Below are 18054 nucleotides of genomic sequence, written 5' to 3'. Positions count from 1 at the left end.
TATAGCATTCCACCAGTTCTCACCCAAAACAAAACAACTAGTCATCACTTTCAACCCCCCCCCCCCCCCCCAACACACACACACACTTCACAAGAACACTTGAACAAGCAAAAAGATTCAAACTTTATGCAGAATGGACCAAGAATTTCAAAGAAATATAATTAGTGAAAATGGTGGTTTTGAATATAGTTATTTTAGAGGCTTAGGTACCCCTTTTTCTTTGTATTTTTCAAGAATGGCCTCTTTTTTAAACCCACAAAACCACTATCAAAGTTTTGATGATGATGGGGTTGTTTCTTATGATGATGATTATGCATCACCATTTAGTTATTATGGGTACTCAAGACCTATTGTGGTTCTTGATGTAATATGGAACTTGGCATTTGTTTGTGTTTCTTGTTTTGTGCTATTGACAACTATAAGTGAAAGACCTTCTACTCCTTTAAGGCTTTGGATTGGTGGTTATGCACTTCAGTGCCTATTGCATGTGGGTTTTATTTGGATTGAGTTTCAAAGAAGGAGTTTTGATGATTTTGATGCTGTCAATTTTGATGGGGCTTCTTCTTTTTCACTGTTTCAAAGCAGGTACCTTCACTTCAATTTATCTGATTTTTAGGGTTTGTTATTTAGTACTCCTATCATATTTAGTTTTTAATTAATTTTTTGGAGTTTTTAATTTGATTGAATGGTTTATGCAGCTTTCTGAACAGGGAAAGATTTTATTTTATTTTATTGATAAAAGAGATAAACTTCGCTTGTATTTGACCTGTTGCATGTTACTCTATACCTAGGAAAATGTTCATTCTCTTTTCCATTTCCTCTTGCGCCATTTTTATACTAGTTTACTGCCATTCTGTGGTTTGTTTAACAATTTTTCTATTTGCAGTAAGTTTTTTGTTTCTCTTTAGGGTTGGGGTTGGGACTGGGATGGGTGGGAGTGGGGGGTAGATAGTTCATAATTGAGGGAATCCTTAGAAATCCATCTACCTAGTTGGGTTGTATTTTGTCTCTTTTTCTTGTTGGGTGTCTGATTTATTCAATCTTTGTCCTATACCTAGGTTGTCATTGTATTCTTAGTTTTCTGACTTTCCAAAGAATAATAATTGGGATAGCAGGCATAATGTGCCGGACAGAGAATCTGACTGAGGAAATGCAGAACTTGATCCATCCCCTCCATCTTGTCCAGGAATACTAGGTTATTTGAGGTCAATAAAAGGCCTATAAATTGTATAAGTATGAAATTTTGATCTCTTTTAACTGTTTCTGGGCTTTAGTTGGCCTTCCTAAGATATTGTTCTTAAGAGGCTATTAAATGAGAATGATTGCCTTTAGTATTTTGGCATCTTTCTGATGTACATCCCATTGGAAAGCATTGTCCATCTGCTATGAGAATTTTCAGCTATAACTTAATGAGAGCTCATGATTCATTACACGTAGACACATACACAAAAGGGACTTTAGGAGAGGTCCTGACTTCCAATCATAAGGAAAGCGAGGGAATTTTTCTCAAGTGGTCAATTTTGATAGAGATTTCCCGGAGTTAATAGCCTTGTTTGTCCATGTAAGCATAAGTGAGACTTAGAGCCCGTTTGGATTAGCTTAAAAAAAGTGGCTTTTCATCGGTAACAACTTTTAAGCCAAAAAGCAATAATAGCCTGTTTGGCCAAGCTTCCCAAGAGGCCAAAATTGTTTTTGTTTTTTCTCAAAAGCACTTTTTTCCCCTAACTTAGAGGTGTTTGGCCAAGCTTTTTTGGGGAAAAAAGTGTTTTTGGGAAGAAGCAGAAGCAGTTTTTGAGAAGCAGAAAAAAATAACTTATTCCCAAAAGCAGGAGCAGTTTTGACTTTTCTTCTTACCAAAAATACTCTTAACAAAATATAGTATATACCAAAATAACCGTTAAACCTAATACTTAAGATATTAATGTATAAATATTTCTTATTATTTTTAGGATAACTTTCTAATATATAGTGACTTAGGGGTGAATGCTTTTATTTTTGTTGAATGATTTTTAATATATTTAACTTATATTAAAAGAATTAAGTACTTTTAAATTTTAATTTCATATTTTACTTAAATAAAATAAAAATATTTAATTATTGCCTGTAATAACAAATTTTTAAGATTATTTATTTACTTATAATATTAACTATTAAGTAAATCTATTCATGTCCTTATTTGTAATTTGATACTTAAAAGCACTTTCTGAAAAGCTTGGCTAAACATAAATTATTGCTCAAAAGTGTTTTTCGAGTGATTAGCCAAACACAAACTGCTTCTCTCCAAAACTATTTTTTTCAAAAGCACTTTTTCAAAAAGCACTTCTCAAAATAAGCTGATTTCTCCAGCATAGCCAAACAGGCTATAAGTTGGGGTTGCCTGACTTATTGCTTTTGGCTTGTTTTAAGCACTTTTTAACTTTGTCAAATGCTGAAAAAGGCTAAAAAGAGCTTAAAAACTGATTTGACAAGCTTAAAAGCCAATCCAAACACCCTCTTAGAATCTGTAGTTTTAGAGTCCCTAAGTTGCCTTATCAACAAAAACCCTAACGCAAATGTAGGTACGGGCAAGGAGATTCATTCCTTAACTTCGCTAGGCAGATATTGTTGCACATACTTAAAATGATGTTCATGTATGCTCGTGCGATCAAACCTCAAGAATTCAACAAAGCAAAAATAGCATGGTGAAATTGGAGGCTTCAACCCCACCCACCACCCCCATCCCCACCCCCAAAAAAAACCCCACAAAGAAAATTCTTTTTTCTTATGTTTACATTGATCTAAGCGCACCATTATCCTTATATTTGCATCTTGATTGACTTTGGTCTTGTATCTTCTTGTGCTTGAATTGTTGGTCCATGCAGGTATCAAACACTGTCCTCCTTCGCCTTGTTTAAACTGGAGAAGTCTTAAGAATTGATAGTTGCCATAGATTAATATGTCATGTTATTAGTGGAATGTTTCTATAATGTGAAACATTTCGGCCCCAACCTTTCAAGGACTAATTTAGGATTTTTTTTTGGAGAAGATTTGATTGATAGTCTTTTCCCATCCACTGCGTCTATTGTGATCTACCCTTATTCTTAAGATTTTAATCTTCCTTCTTAAGAAGGAAACATCGGAGGAAAAGAGTAGTGATTTTTTAACCCAAATTCTGGGGTCAGAGATTATAATACTGTGTTGACATTCAGCTGTGGTTGTTCATGTAACGTATCAATATGCCCGAGCTTTTTTTTCCATAAGTAGTTTGTACCAATAACCACCCCACTCCCACTACTCCACAATAGAATGATAATAAAAGAAGAAAAAAGGGGGAAAATCAATTACTTCGTTGTTAAGCTCAAGAGAGGGAAAGAAAAGAAAATGGCTGCTGCCCTGTTTCTTTCCTTCCCAAAAGTATCGGGAGTTTCATATTTCAATGCTACTTCACTTTCGAACTCCTTTTTAGCCCAGTGTAGATATTTTTCTTTGTTTTAGTCCTGGAGCTCATGGACTTTAGCTCAATATGCTGATTGACTTTTACTATTTTGATTGTGAAATGTTATCACTCTTAAAAGATGAAAGTTATGTACTTAACTTTCCATCATTTTCTCTTTTTTGCAGCATCATGAAGAGGCTGGAATCAGTTAACACTGTGATTTCATCAATCTGGTGGGTATTTGGCTTTTACTGGATTGTTATGGGTGGCCAGCCACTTCTGCAAGACTCACCTCGTCTTTACTGGTATGAGCTATGCTTTTAGAATTTGACGCTTTTTTACTTTGTAATTACTTATGTGAGCCACGATTTCCCTTCCTCCTATCCCCCCAAAATCAAATGAAAAAGAAAAATTAGGAAAATATACTAAGTGCGAGCTTGACTAAATGGAAGCTTCCCTAGATGTATGTAGCTGAAGAAATTAAGTGGTGGTTATTATTTCGACACTTTCCATTTACACATGTATGTTTACTTCTGAACAATATGGGTGCAAGACTTATCTTTTTTGCTTTTATAATATTTGTATAATGTATTTGTGTGTGTATGGTGAGGGTGTCGGGCAATTTAAAAGTATCAGTATGTTTGATAGCATAAATAACAGTATCCTTAAATTGTTGCAGGTTATCAGTGGTCTTCCTTGCATTTGATGTGTTCTTTATGGTCTTTTGCATTGTGATGGCATTTGTACTCTTCTTCGCGTTCTTTTGTTTCTTTCCATTTATAGCAACAGTTGCATATGCCATGAGACTTGGAGATGGAGCATCTGAAAATGATATCAAGACTCTTCCCAAGTATAGATATGGTCAATCAAATACTACAGGGAACCTTGTAAATGTGAAGACAGGAGAAGATCACTTAAATGTTAATGTGAAGACAGGAGAAGATCACTTCGCATCACAGTTCAACAGTAGTGATTCTGTACCTGAGCTTGCTCTTCAACCAGATGATTCTGTAAGCATGTTTACCCACTTTTCCTCCTTTTGAATCTTTTCCTCTTATTCTCTTGTGTTTGCCAAATTTGAAATAAGGATAATACTGTAAGTGTGGAGGGAAGTAGGCTGTGTAAAGTACTATTAGAAACACAGAGAGATACAAATATTAGGAGAATCTGGAGACACAAATAGAGAAAAGAGAGGGGGCTTTCTTCGTAACTACGCAAATTTCTCAAAGTATTAAAAATGAAGATTCTAGTACGAGTTTTTTCGAAATCATTGAATGAAGGAACCTGGATTTTCCTCAGATTTATTTGACGAGGGCACTATAGTGTGTGATTTTTTCTAAATGTAAACATACGAGCTATTTTGCTCTGAATCCATCTCAAAGTTTTGGCTATTTGATTTGGTATCCAATTCAATGAGCTATTTTCTTCTCTTTATCTGATATTTCTTTAATATGGATTGTAGAGTGGACAAAGTAGAAGAACGGAGAGTCAATGTCATATTCAGATGGAGTATGTTGAGTTTTATCTTTCGAGCAAAAACAAGATGATCCACCTTTCGAAAACTTAACACTTATTATGTTTTGTGTCATACAGTTTTGAAAAGAACCTCAAAAGCTTTGCAACTTATGTCAAACTATATTTCTTTATATATTGTCTTTTGACCATAGTGGCTAACTTTTCATTATATAAATATTGTATGGCTACACAGGAGTGCTGCATATGCCTTTATAAATATTTGGATGGAGTAGAGCTATGTGTCCTTCCCTGCAATCATCATTTCCACCATGGATGTATTAGCAAATGGCTAAGGATAAATGCAACCTGCCCACTCTGCAAATTCAATATTCTTAGGGGTGAAACTCTAGTCTAACTATTTTTGTCTCTTAAAAGAGTTGAGACTATACAGAGAAATGTTAGCTTTTCCATTGCCTGCTCATCTGCTGGCAAAATGTAATGTAAACTTAGCCATATTTTAATGTATTGTTTCATCCTCACTGTGGTTAAAATTAGCCATATTTAATGTTCTGATTTGTACACTCCTTTCTCAGCTCAGTATTGATAATGGAGTTTATGTTCTATGCGCTTGACGGAATAAAAACTACTTAAAAGATAATTACAGGTAAACTATATGATAAAGATTAATTGATACAATAATTGTGCCTGAGTTGGGATTGATTATATGGATTCTAACTTCTCCTTAAGCTCAAATCAGGTCATCAAAATGAAAACCCTTCACCACTGGCCTGAATTGGAAAAATAAATGGTACTTAACATTATCAGTGTATATGACTTTTATCTTTGATAATATTAATAATCTCACCATTGATGTGGCTGATAAGGGAGCAGATGCAAGCAAATTATGTCAACCACAAACTGGATAAAAGCAACTTAGTGGACTTTGATTCATAATTGCAGTGGAAAAAGTCAGTGGAGTTGCACCTTTTCGCCTTAGTCTCATCATCAGTCAATTATCCAAATTCACTACTATGGCGATTCTACTTTGACTTTTTCTAAGTACTAATTTCGCATATGGTTATAGGCTTGGATTGCCTTGGACCAAAGTTACTGCAAGTGCACATATAACCATTCTCATGGATATTATTTAAGGATTAGTCAGTACTTATTTTTGTCCTGAAATTTTAAACTAAAAATCTCTACTTCAGGACAACTCGGGACATTTTTGTCCTGAAAAAACTGAAATTCAGGACGCACTGGTTAATTCTTAAATAGCAGCCCTTTAGAATGGCTACCTAATGTCATTTCTACCTTATTTAGATTGGGGATCCAGAGATTTGTCATTGAGCCCATAATTGAATAGATGGACTAGGACTAAAGATTTAGCCTGCAAGATGCATCCAGTAATGCTCCTGCTCAAGTATTTACAGCTTCAGACTTAACAAGGAATTTACTGTTCAGAATAAAGGGTGACTGTAGAATTAGAGGCAAGATAATAAGATCATAGGTCCAGAAGTTGTTTTACAACAAGAGAAAACCATAACTGAAAAAGATACAAATAGTCTACACGTGCAAATGCTGGGCAGAATATGCATGACCACTTTGATTTGAAAGGGACTAATCAAATAGATTTACTTCTAATTAAGTAAATCAATTTCCTTTTTACAAGTTAAGTTGCTCAAAATGCCAACTAGATTGGCATAAAGTAATTTGTTTTTTCTTGATTGATAACCTCACCAGCAGATGGTTTCAAAATTTTACCATGACAACTAGTCCAATCAAAGGTTTCAGGATAGTTGTTCTGTGCTTCCTCTAATGAGAACATCAGTACAAGAGCAGCTAAGAGCTTATGACTGCAACAAAGAGGTTTTCCAAATTTCAGCACAAGGATAGTCATAAAGTGCAAGCAAGGATTGAGCTTCAATGTTATATTTCGAGGAACGAAGTTTGAAGCTTTGGATCGCTCTATTACGCCACTGTCTTCCAGGCAATATAATTACATGTAGCCATACCCTAAAGTGACAAAACTATCCAAAATAATGATCAGAGAGCTATGGACTTCATATGCACCTAGCAAGTCTCATCAGTTTAGTGATGATAGTCTATTTACTCGAGGAAACTTCCAAGCTTTTGAATGCCAAACTTGATAATGTAGATACTTGGTTTCAATTTCCAAGTCTGAATCAAATGAAGAACTACGAAAAAACACTGGGAACATCACTAAACCAAGTTAGTCTTGTTATCTACTTGTCTAATCCTCTAAGGTGACAATTAGTACCAATTTCCAGGGTGTGACAGGAAATAAAACCTCCAAAATATCAGACAGCTTCCAGAAAAAAACTCAACAAAATGAGCAAAAGGGAAATCCACAAACAGAAAATGAAGAATGACCGTCCATGGAATATATCCAAGGGAACTTCCTGAATCACCATTAGAAATAGTATAGGATGTTTCTCAACCAAGTAATAACAAGTACAAACTCAACCCCTAACATATTCCATCACAAAATTAAAAAATTTAATCAGGAAAGGAATCTAATTAATTTCTTGAAATTTTAGATACAGATTGAAGAAAATTATATTAAGGTCACAGCATTGCATTAATAGAAGGAATACAAGACAGCAGATAAACCTGCAAGACATCTCAGGTTAAGCCTAGACATTCTTGTTCTTCTTCATCTTAGAAGGTGGCCATCGCCCTTTCTTCCTTAGGTGGCGCTTCCTAACGAGTCTCTTCCTTCGTAGTCTGATCTTCTTTGCCAATTTCATTTTAATCTTCTGATCAAGCTTTTGCTGAAGCTTAGACTCCAGGGGCAGATTCTCAACAGGTACACTTTCTTCATTGTTCTCTGGTGCAGGCTCGGGATTATCAGAACCCACACTATCAATGTCCGCAGCTGCCTTAGCAATCAATGCACCTCTCTTGTTGAAGATAAGAGGTGCTTGAATATGGTAATTGGCATATGACTTCGGTTTCAGAGTAATGTGACTGTTGCACAACCTGGAGGCTAATACAGAATAGATTACAATATTCAGAAACCTTTGAGTTGGTCACATGAACAACCAAAAGAACAATCTATCATACTTTCTTTTTCTTCTTTTTTCCCTTTCTGATTTCCAAGAATCCACCAAATATCAGAAAAGACGTGCCCCCCATTTTCTCATAGATATAGATTTCCCATTAGTCGCGTAACTTTGGCTTGAAATATACTACTGTATCTATTTAGTGTAAACTCATGTATACTGAAGATATCCTTGTTTGGAGATGTATGTGTACAGAAAAGAATATTAATCTTGATGGAATGCCTGGAAGACAGTGCACCATCACGAAAGAGATGGACTTACTCAATCGGAATCACATAACAGGCGCCCATTAACATCAAATTGTGATGGACAGTTTGAACCCCCCCCCCCCCCAAAAAAATCAACTTCTTTTAGTTGAATTCAGCTACATGAATCCTCTATATCCATTTGCTCTGCTCACATTCATTTGAGTAGGATACAACTCAAATCACTCTGTCCCAAATTATGTGACACTATTTCATTTTTAATCAGTCCCAAAATGAATGAAACAATTTAACTTTAAATTTCACATATTACCCTTAATGAGATGATTTATAGCTACAAAAATGTCTGGATTGTTTTAGACCACAAGCATCAAAATTCTTTCTTTCTTAAACTCTATGTTCAGTCAAACACACCTCACATAAATTGGGACCGAGGGAGTAAAGATTTTGTCTTGTAAATTAAATTAGGGGTTCTTTATAAACGGGGATAACAAAAGCCTAACACACTTTTTTGGCACCCAAATAAGCAAAAAGGATAGTCTTCCCAAATTACATAGCACAGAGCAATGAAACAACTAAGGGGAAGAAAAAAAGCTGAAGAAATAAGAAAACCCAAAACCCAGCTCGAACACCTAATCCAAAATCTCTAGGAAAAGAAAATGCTATCAACAACATGTATCGAGTATTCAAAGCACAACACAGTCAACTATAGTGAAATAAGAAAATCTTTGTTTTTTGTTTTTTGGAGAATGGTATATATTTAATGAAATAAGAAAAATTCAAGCAGCTGCAAAACAAAAGAGGAATTCAAGCAGAAAACCCAGAATCCAAAATCCCGTTAACAAGGTCACAAGAAATAACCCAAAATTAAAAAAATAATACACTTACAGAGTATTCATTGGAGAATGTTATTAAGCAATAATACTTACATGGGAATGCAGAAGTAGAGGCAGAATGAGAGGAGAGAGGAACGGAGGGAGCAGTGTTGAAGATAAGGAGAGCCATTTCCCCTGCTATTTTGAGATTGTTTTTTCGGATAAGCTTATTGCAGTATATATGAATATGAACAGTGGGTTTTAATTTATTTGGCAATTTTACCACTTCCCTTTTAAATTTTTATTTTACATTGCGGGAAGGGAATGGGACAATTTTTTTTTTTTAAAGAATTAACCCAAATAGTCACCCACTTAAAATTATAAAATATAAACCTTTTATTATAAAATTATAATATATATATATATATATATATATATATATATATATATAAAATATTATGTATAATCAATGTATAAATTATGACTAGAAAAAGTAAATAATAAATATAGTCAGTTATTTGTGTAAAGATTCATTTTTTATTTTTTTACTGCTTTTGTCTTGGGAGGATTATAGATATATATATAGAGAGAGAGAGAGAAAAGGAAGTTAATAAAGAATTACAATTAGTTAATCTTCGATCGGAAAATAATATTGTATATATACGTAAAATAGTAAGGGAAACTATCAGTTATATCTATTTATAACTAGCTTATTATAAAAATTGGTCAATTCATAAAATATTATTAATATTAGTCAAATGTTATCAACGAAAAAGGATCAGAACTGTCCGTGAAGTATCAGAATTGATAAAACAAAATACCCTTCATCCACCTATATGAATAAAAATGCTACTACCGTTATTTTTTTGGCTCAACATTACCCTTATTGCTAACAGAAAAATCTGAAAAAAAATAATAATTAATATCCACGTGTCACTTTTCATTGGCCTAACTTGAGCTTCAACCAAAATATAACTAAACTCACTCATAACCCGTCTGAATATTGACCCTCTCTGCCTTCTTCTCCTCGTTGCTACTTGGGCAGAATCCACTGACGGATCCGCCGAAAATAGCAACAAACAAAATAACACATCCCACTTGCAAATTATGGATAGAAGATCTTTTTTTAGTTAGACTTAGCAAAATATTATAATCAAAAAAATTGAATCCATGATAACAAAAATAATTTGGAAAGAAGAAAACAAATATTAATGAAGAAATTATCTAAACAATTGCCAACTATTATTAGTACATCATATGAACCCAATGTGTATAAAATATGATAATTGCACAATATTTGTTACACAGAGCAAAAAACATACATATTAATAGAACAAATAGCGAAATAAATTAAAAATAGAAATACACATTACATAAACAGTAAAAAATCAAAACAAAATCCTCAAATATCACAGAGAAATGACAAAAAATAATGAAGAAAACCACTAGATTTTAAAAATAAAAAAAAAACAATAAAGAATACCCATTACATAAACAAAAAGAATCTACACTTTTTGCATAAAGAAGAATATGACACTTCCTTCCATCTTTCATAAAAATTATTCTAATAGAGAACTCAATTTTGAGTTTGCCTCATGAATAATCATAGACATACATCCGTAAAAAAATGCTCATTAAAACGAAATGGCAAAGAGGCAGAGGTGAGAGAGAGAGAGTTATGTTTTAAAATTGGGGCGGGTCAATATTCGGGCGGGTTACAGGTAGGTTTAATTATAATTTGGCTTAGTGTTTACGTTAGGCTATTGGGACGGTGACATATGAATTTTTATTTTTTTTTAAATTAGAATTTTCTGTTAGTAATAAGGGTAATGTTGAACCAAAAAAATAACGGTAGGGGTATTTTTATTCAATTAGATGGATGGAGGGCATTTTCGTACCAATTCTGATACTTTAGGGGCAGTTCTGGCCCTTTTCTGTATTATCAATATTAGCCAATTAGCTGTTTGTATCCAAAAAAGATCAATTTTTTTGCTTTCTTTTGAGTAGGTGTTATTAGAATAGATTAGGTACATCTTAAAGAGCTTGAATCTTAGTTTTTGGATGACTTGGTAGAGTTTTGAGGTGGTTTGAATTGAAAATTCGAAGTAGAATATGAACATGAAAAAAATATGTGTATCACACTGTGTATCATTTGTGTATCACATATATATCATATTTGTATCAAATGTGTATCACATGTATATCCATGTATACTTGTGTGTGAGATACATGTGTGATACATGTTTGATACATGTGTCGCAGAAGAATTCTTTGAACTCGATTTTAACTATAAATTTTGATACCAAATCAGTCCAAATCACCTCAAATCTTCCTCATATTTTGTATATTGACTCATTTATATGTTTTCAGTGAATTTCAACCATACCCATTGAAAAATATTTTTTTTTGCTTAAATTTTTGGAATCTTGTGTATATATATATCACTTTATTTGCTACCTTATCCATGAAATTTCCTTTCCGTCTCTTAAAAATATGGAAGGAGATCTTTGTGTGTGATTCTTGGAGAGAAAGAATCTTATTTATTTGGGTTTTTTAAATTTTTATATGTGTTTGGCTAGTTTTGGTAAGTCTATGATTAATGGCTAGAGCTTGGTAAGTTGGGACTTATGTGGGACATTTATGTAACATTCCCTAAAATATTAGGTTTTAGAAGTATATCACTTCTTTTAAGTTTGAACACTCTTGAAAAAAATTTTGGTTTCGCCAGTGATACTCACCCAAACTATATCCATTCGCTAGCAAAAAAGAATATAGTATACAATATTTTATCGGCTATTATTTTCTGAAACGGCTAAAAATATACATTTTAAAAAAAATTATGTTTGAAACAAGATGCATCGTATGCAAATTTAAAGCTGAACTAATTATTTGAATTGTGAAAATCGTGAAATTGTGCTTTAAAAGAAGCTAGAGTAGGCCGGTAAATAATGAAGATGAAAAAATAGGGGGAGAAATTCAAAAATAGCATGTAATTAGCCACAGTTTCAAAAGTAATCGAAATTTAGCCACTTTTCATGTAAAAATAAATCTTAACGAAAACACTATTCAAAATCCGAAAAATATTCTAGCATAATATACAGGAGTTCCAGCATAATATACCGGTCCAACATAATATGTTGAAAGTTTATACGCGGGTACTCCAATCTCCAGTATATTATGCTGGAACTTAACTTTCTGCGTGTTGGAGTTCCAGCATAATATGCTGGAAGTTCATACACATGTACATCAATCTCCAGTATATTATGCTGGACCGGTCCGTGTTGCAGCAAAATAATGGCTATTTTTTAATGACTTTGAAACGCTGACTATTTTTCAATTAATAGTCCGAAAACTGGCTATCCGGTGATATTTGAGATACGATATGTTATGTTAAGTAAGTCAGACTCTTAGATAAGTCTCTAGTCGAAATGATAAATCCCGACAAGTTAAAGGGTTGTATTCAGCCCAAAGTGAATATAATTGATGTTTGTAAAAATATAATCGCTAAGTTATAAATATACTATTACTGGAATCGTATAAATGCTTTGAAACATGTCACGTCAACTAGGAAAGAGTATGAGATGAGAGTTATTGTGAGATGTTTTTAAACAAGATTAATCTTTCTGTAAAAATTGAAGTGAAAAAAAAAACACCAATATAAACACAGTAACTTAAAGACCATCTTGAACTAGCTTTCGTCCAGCAAAGAAAGAAATAAGAAAAGAGTAATAAAATCATCATATTGAATTAGTAGTTATTCCTTTAAAACCAGTTTCTCACTTTTTCTCCCCCCAAGATCTCATATTTGTGGCCCTTTATGACGTTCCTCATTAATATTCATCAAAGTGTTCCTTATTGGAAAGTCGCCTTTGCTCATTATCAATAATTTCCCCAAATAGGTTGTTTTTTTATAAGAAGATTCAAAAACCACCTTACAGGAGGCAAATAGGCAATATTGCACCCCGTACCATTATAACTACGTTTGTAAGATTAAAATTCTTCAGCGTAAATCTAATTTAAAAAGTGGCCTTTTGATCAACAACCAGAATATGACAATTTCGTAGACTTGGGGGCCATTTTCTTTGGTTGCCTCTGAAAATTATAACCACAAGCACCCTCTCATTGTTAACTGACTCCCATTTAGGCAAATTCAGCAGAATATCAAACATGAGACTCAAAGGCCAGGAAACTAAACGTAATTCTAGCCAGAACCCTTCCAAGAGGAAATAAGCCAAAATAGCAAAAACAGAAGAAATACCTAGAACACTTCATACAAAATCTTAGTATTCCTTAAAGTGTGTTGTGCAATAAGGAATATAAGATACTACATCTCAAGAGCAGCTTATGCCTCAAAAGCAACAACCAGAACACCAAGCTACATCACAAGTCTTTAACAGATAATAGAGACAACATTACACTTCATTATGCGGCAACAGGAAAAAAGCTTTATAAATGGTAAACCAGCTACAAGAGGCAAATATCTAAATAAACATGTTAAGCTCAGGCCTACTGAAAACATTGGTTTCATCATCTTCCAGAATGGGATAAGCAGCTACGAGTGCATCCTGAGCCCCAATATACAGCGCGTTGTAAATCTTCCAGTACACTTCCCTGACTTTCCTAGCTGGATGGAACAATCCCTGCAGACAATAGTTAAGGATTACAGCCGCCCCCAGTGCAACCCTCATTCCTTCAATGGCTTCCATAACTGCATTAATCACATGTGGAGAAGTCTCAAAAATGTTTGGCCAGACGTAGTTCAAAAGGTGGACGAGGGCATCTTCACATCCAAGACCAGCAACCCCAAGAGCCATGTGCTTCACAGCAGAGGCAGCAGTCTGCCTGTGTACGAGATCTCTGTCCATTAGAGCATCTTCCAATAATGGAGTCACAGCATATATATAGTCCTTGCCCATTTCTCCAATGTACTCGAAAAGAAAGGAGAGAGATTTCAAGACACCATTCTGGACATTAAGCTCTGGCACGCGATATTCGTTCATCAAAGCAGGCAAGACTGTAAAGGGGGAACAGGTTTCTGCAACAATAGCAATTGCGACAGTGGTGCATACACGGTTCTGACGCTCCTGCACCTTAAGATTGTTCAACAATGTTGCAAGCACATCCTGAGGCCCAATAGCTTTAGCAATGTACCCAAATGTGTTCACTGTTGCTCGACGGATACCTTTCTTGTGGGCTTTAAGCATCTCAAGAAGCTCAAAACAAATTCTCATCCACTCCCTTGCAGGAACAAATTCAGCTCCACGATCTGCAATTCGACCAACAAGGTCAATACAGTTCTCCTGGACTTTCTCGTGACGATTCTTCAAAATTGGTGTCAACCGAGGAAGCAAGTCCTTAATTGGAGGTGTCATCTTGGTCATACCAATAACATTCACAATAGCCTTGAGTGCCCCCAGTATAGATCCTAGAACTTCTGGGTATTCTTCTCCCAAGTACTCATACAAGACAACACCAAGATGGCCCATTAGTTGCTCTTCCCCACACTGCTTCATAACCACTGCAATTCTGGATATCAGATCTGCAGCTTGCTGTCTCACCTTTGCACTCTTGTTGTTCAGTCGCCATTTTATGGTACCACAAATCTGAGGAAGGTATGGTTTAACTCTTTGGCCAAGTGCATTTACAACAGCACCAAATCCGTTAAGCATCACGTTGGCATCGTCACTGGTCTGCTCTTGGAAGGCATAAAGGATTCCATCAATTAAAAGCTCTTCCAATCGAGCATCAATATCAGATGCACCAAGATTTGCAACCACCTTCTCAATGGTCTCCATGACCATTCTTCGGTATGGTTCACTTTCATCTTTGAGGTCTTCCACAATTCTCCCAACTATATCAGCTACACCAACTTTGTTCGCTATCTCCACAGTGGTTTCAACAAGCTGCTTGTAGTTTCTGCGGTCCAAAGCCATTCTTCTGACCCAGAAGTTCCTAAAGAACTCTGGAAGTATGTCTTGACGGATGTAATCCGGCTCCACACCTTCTGTACTCACACACTGCTTCACCACTTTCAACACAATTTTCTTCATCTCCTCGTCAGGTGATTGAAACTCACGAATAAGAATAACCATAACTTCTTTGGTATAGTAGCTGGCATATACAGCATCCATAAGAGGAATGATGAAACCTATAGCCTTTAAGAAGGCAGCCAAAACCTTGCCACGATGTGATCTAATACCCTTCCACAAGGGCTTCAAAACTGAATCAAAACTCTCAATACCGTACGGTGCAGCAGCTTCAGCAAGAGCAGCCAAAGAAAGAGCTGTAATAGTTCTGACCTTCTGGTTCTCATCATTGAGACCATGTTCAATAATTTCCACCAAAGACCTCAAATGTGGAAGAACAGCACAACCAATGAGAATGGCGATCTGCTGAACAATCTTAATACCCGTATGACGAGCCTGCCAAGACTTCTTACTCTGACAAACTGCTTTCAGGAACGGCAGCAAAGCAGGAATACCGAGTGCAGACGCTACAACACTAAAAGCTCGAGCAGTTGTGTTCCTGACATACTCATCAATGTTGTCAATATCTGGACGCATGGCAGCAATCATAGTCGCCAAGCCAGCTGCCTTGCTAAGATTAGATATAATTTCCCTTCCTTCAACACGAGCATAATAATCTTCATCAATCAGAAGAGGTTCAATCACGACAAGAATCTTGTGTACATACGGGCGAACCAATTCATCCAATTTGTAGAGTACCCTATCAATAACTTTAACCAGCAAGTGCCTTTCTTGGTCTTCCAGTGTGGGTTGCATGAGCAATGGCAGAATTCGATTAAATAAGGGCCCCGCACCAAATTCTCTGGCCTTATCAGTAAGCTGTCTCAAAGCAGTTTTCCTCTGAGGGGGTGTGCCGTTTTTAACCTTGAGCAAAAGCTTCATAATCTTCCGCTCCTTCTGTTCGTCGGGAGACAACTCCTCTTCATCTTCCTCGTTCAACAAGGAACCAAAATACTGGTAATCCTCAGGCTTCATAAATGGCAAACCACCAGGCATTTCTTTTGGTACATCAAACTGTTGACCCCGATTTTCCTCAGGAATAGAATACAAGGGAGTCCCTATAGGAGTAGGTGTGGCAAGCAGCTTCCTGGCAGGTGTTCTAATGGGAACATAAGATGGTGGAGGCTCCAAAATCTTATAACCTTCCTGAGGAAACATTGCATCAAGCTCCTCATCAGTCAAGGGCCGATTTCTCTCTTCAATGTCCTTCTCCCACCTCATCAAATTGTATTGTTCAGGAGTCATCGGACCACGCAAATTGATGGCCCCAGGGGTTGGTGTAGCTAATTCGACTCCCCCAACAGGAGTAACACCTGGTGTATAAGCTGCTGCCGGGGTAGCACCTGCCATGGGAGTTGCACTTCCCATAGTGGCTGGAGTCTCATCCCACCTTGACCTCTGTCTTTTAGGTGTGGGGGTAGCAAGACCTGCCAGCTTCGGGGTAGCATCCCAAGACATACCAGCTGGGGTTGCTCCTGGAGTAGCACCACCAGCAGGGGTAGCATCAGAATCAGCAACCCTACCAGGCGTGGGAGTCTCATCCCACCTATTCTTCTTCACCGAAGGAGTTGCATCACCGACCCTGCCGGGTGTCGGGGTTGCATCCCACCTCCCAATACCAGGAGTCGAGTCAGGCAAATCCCAATCTGACCCAGCTTTGGCCTTCTTAGCGCCACCATCATCCTGAGATTGGTCCCACCTATTCCTCCTCTTCTGAGCTGGCTTCTCAACCTCCTCCTTCTTATCCGCCGCCTTCTCCTGCTCTTCCTTCTTCTTCTTCGCAATCTCCTTCATCAACTCTTCCTTCTGTCTTTTCAAAGCCTCCTCCCTCATGACATCCGCATAGGTCCTCACTTCAGGCCCCGGGGTCTTATCCAAAAAGGGATCATTCCTCTCAGGGGAAATCACACGATTCAACCTCCTCCTCCTATAATCATCCTCTCTATCAATAATCTTACTCGGTTTGTTAAACCCCGTTGGCTCATCGTCTTCCCCAGCCCGCGGGGCCTCCTTGAAGAACTGTTTCGGAGCAGTGAACGATGCCATCTTCCTAGCAACCTCATTCTCCATGTCGAAAGTATCATCATCATCATTCACTGGTATCGACTTCTCATAACCCTCAAATCGATCGGTATTATACAGATCAGTATCAAAAGTCACCGAATTCATAGAAGCGAGCTGCTCCTCCATCTTCTTCCTCTCCTCTTGCGTCTTCTGAATCTCATCATCCATTTTTATATGCTCAATGAATCAAAAGCTCCTCCAACACCCGAAACTTCAAAAACCCTAACCCTAACTAAAGATTTATCGAACCACCAAAATGTAAGCTGATTCAGGATAAATAAAGGAATATGCTGATATTCACTAATTAAGCACCTGAATACACAGAGGAAATTTAACAAATAATAAGAATGTTAGCAACTATATAATATAATTAGTTTGAAGATTCATACAAGTTCAAAATCAATAGCAAAAAACAGATAAACATGGTAGGATAAAATTTAGGGATTTTAATTTATAGGAGTATATGAAGAATACCTGATAGAATAGGATATTATTCCGAGCCCTAGTAGGAGAGGCTAATGCTCGCCGGCGTTGTGGAGTGGGAGTTTTACTATATGTTGAGAGCGAGATACGATTATATGAAAGTTGAAAGATCCGTACACTGCCTCCGGATGGTCGGTTGTATGGACTACCCGACCCGTTGAAGGTTGGGAATACCTACATAACATTTGTTGTATGAAGATTTTATAACTCATAATAATCGCTATATTATTATTTATTACTAGTCTTAATATACGTGCAACGCAGTCTAACGTCAATTAATAAAATATTTGTATAAAAAGAACATGTAAATTAAGTTTTAAAATATGTGCCTAGCGTTAATCAATAAAGAACATACAAAGAGTTTTAAAATGACTACATTAAGGTTATATTTTACAATAAATAACTAATATATAAAAAATACGGCAAATGGCCATATTTGCCAGTGAACTATGCGAATTAGGATAAATATACCCGTCGTTATTAGTTCGGCACATATTTGACCAAACCGTC

The 18054-nt window shown here is 36.2% G+C and overlaps 3 protein-coding genes across 5 annotated transcripts; 1 reads left to right on the top strand and 2 right to left on the bottom strand.

Moving 5' to 3' along the window:
• Positions 1-54: 54 nt before the first annotated feature.
• Positions 55-5451, top strand: LOC104101024 (E3 ubiquitin-protein ligase At4g11680-like). Of its 3 annotated transcripts, XM_070194964.1 has the most exons (5): positions 55-585; positions 3601-3720; positions 4095-4425; positions 4878-4924; positions 5124-5451. In XM_070194964.1, exons 1-5 carry the CDS (start codon positions 134-136, stop codon positions 5161-5163), a joined length of 990 nt encoding a protein of 329 aa, XP_070051065.1. In that variant the 5' UTR covers positions 55-133; the 3' UTR covers positions 5164-5451. The 3 variants fall into 3 exon arrangements, with proteins under 3 accessions (XP_070051065.1, XP_009606721.1, XP_009606719.1); XM_009608426.4 differs by lacking the exon at positions 4878-4924 and having other exon boundaries at positions 4095-4429; positions 5124-5252; XM_009608424.4 differs by lacking the exon at positions 4878-4924 and having other exon boundaries at positions 56-585.
• Positions 5452-7250: 1799 nt separating this feature from the next.
• LOC104101025 (large ribosomal subunit protein cL37 alpha) lies at positions 7251-9240 on the bottom strand. The gene is made up of 2 exons (XM_009608428.4): positions 9086-9240; positions 7251-7877 (listed from the first exon to the last, which is right to left on the bottom strand). The coding sequence occupies exons 1-2, from the start codon at positions 9159-9161 to the stop codon at positions 7525-7527; spliced, it is 429 nt and encodes a 142-aa protein (XP_009606723.1). The 5' UTR covers positions 9162-9240; the 3' UTR covers positions 7251-7524.
• Positions 9241-13208: 3968 nt separating this feature from the next.
• On the bottom strand, positions 13209-17672 carry LOC104101026 (uncharacterized). The gene is made up of 2 exons (XM_009608429.4): positions 17536-17672; positions 13209-17373 (listed from the first exon to the last, which is right to left on the bottom strand). The coding sequence occupies exon 2, from the start codon at positions 17227-17229 to the stop codon at positions 13453-13455; it is 3777 nt and encodes a 1258-aa protein (XP_009606724.1). The 5' UTR covers positions 17230-17373; positions 17536-17672; the 3' UTR covers positions 13209-13452.
• Positions 17673-18054: the final 382 nt, after the last annotated feature.

This window comes from Nicotiana tomentosiformis, chromosome 2 (assembly GCF_000390325.3).
Source record: "Nicotiana tomentosiformis chromosome 2, ASM39032v3, whole genome shotgun sequence".
NCBI lineage: Eukaryota > Viridiplantae > Streptophyta > Magnoliopsida > Solanales > Solanaceae > Nicotiana > Nicotiana tomentosiformis.
Note: the sequence above shows the minus strand (reverse complement) of the source record. Positions and strands in the feature narration are given on the sequence as shown.

Coding starts and splice junctions, on each gene's coding strand:
- LOC104101024 (XM_009608424.4), top strand. CDS start 134: ATGGACCAAGAATTTCAAAGAAATATAATTAGTGAAAATGGTGGTTTT. Junction 586..3,600: donor TTTTCACTGTTTCAAAGCAG/GTACCTTCACTT, acceptor TCTTTTTTGCAG/CATCATGAAGAGGCTGGAAT. Junction 3,721..4,094: donor GACTCACCTCGTCTTTACTG/GTATGAGCTATG, acceptor AAATTGTTGCAG/GTTATCAGTGGTCTTCCTTG.
- LOC104101026 (XM_009608429.4), bottom strand. CDS start 17,229: ATGGATGATGAGATTCAGAAGACGCAAGAGGAGAGGAAGAAGATGGAG.
- LOC104101025 (XM_009608428.4), bottom strand. CDS start 9,161: ATGGCTCTCCTTATCTTCAACACTGCTCCCTCCGTTCCTCTCTCCTCT. Junction 7,878..9,085: donor CTCTACTTCTGCATTCCCAT/GTAAGTATTATT, acceptor ATTCTGTATTAG/CCTCCAGGTTGTGCAACAGT.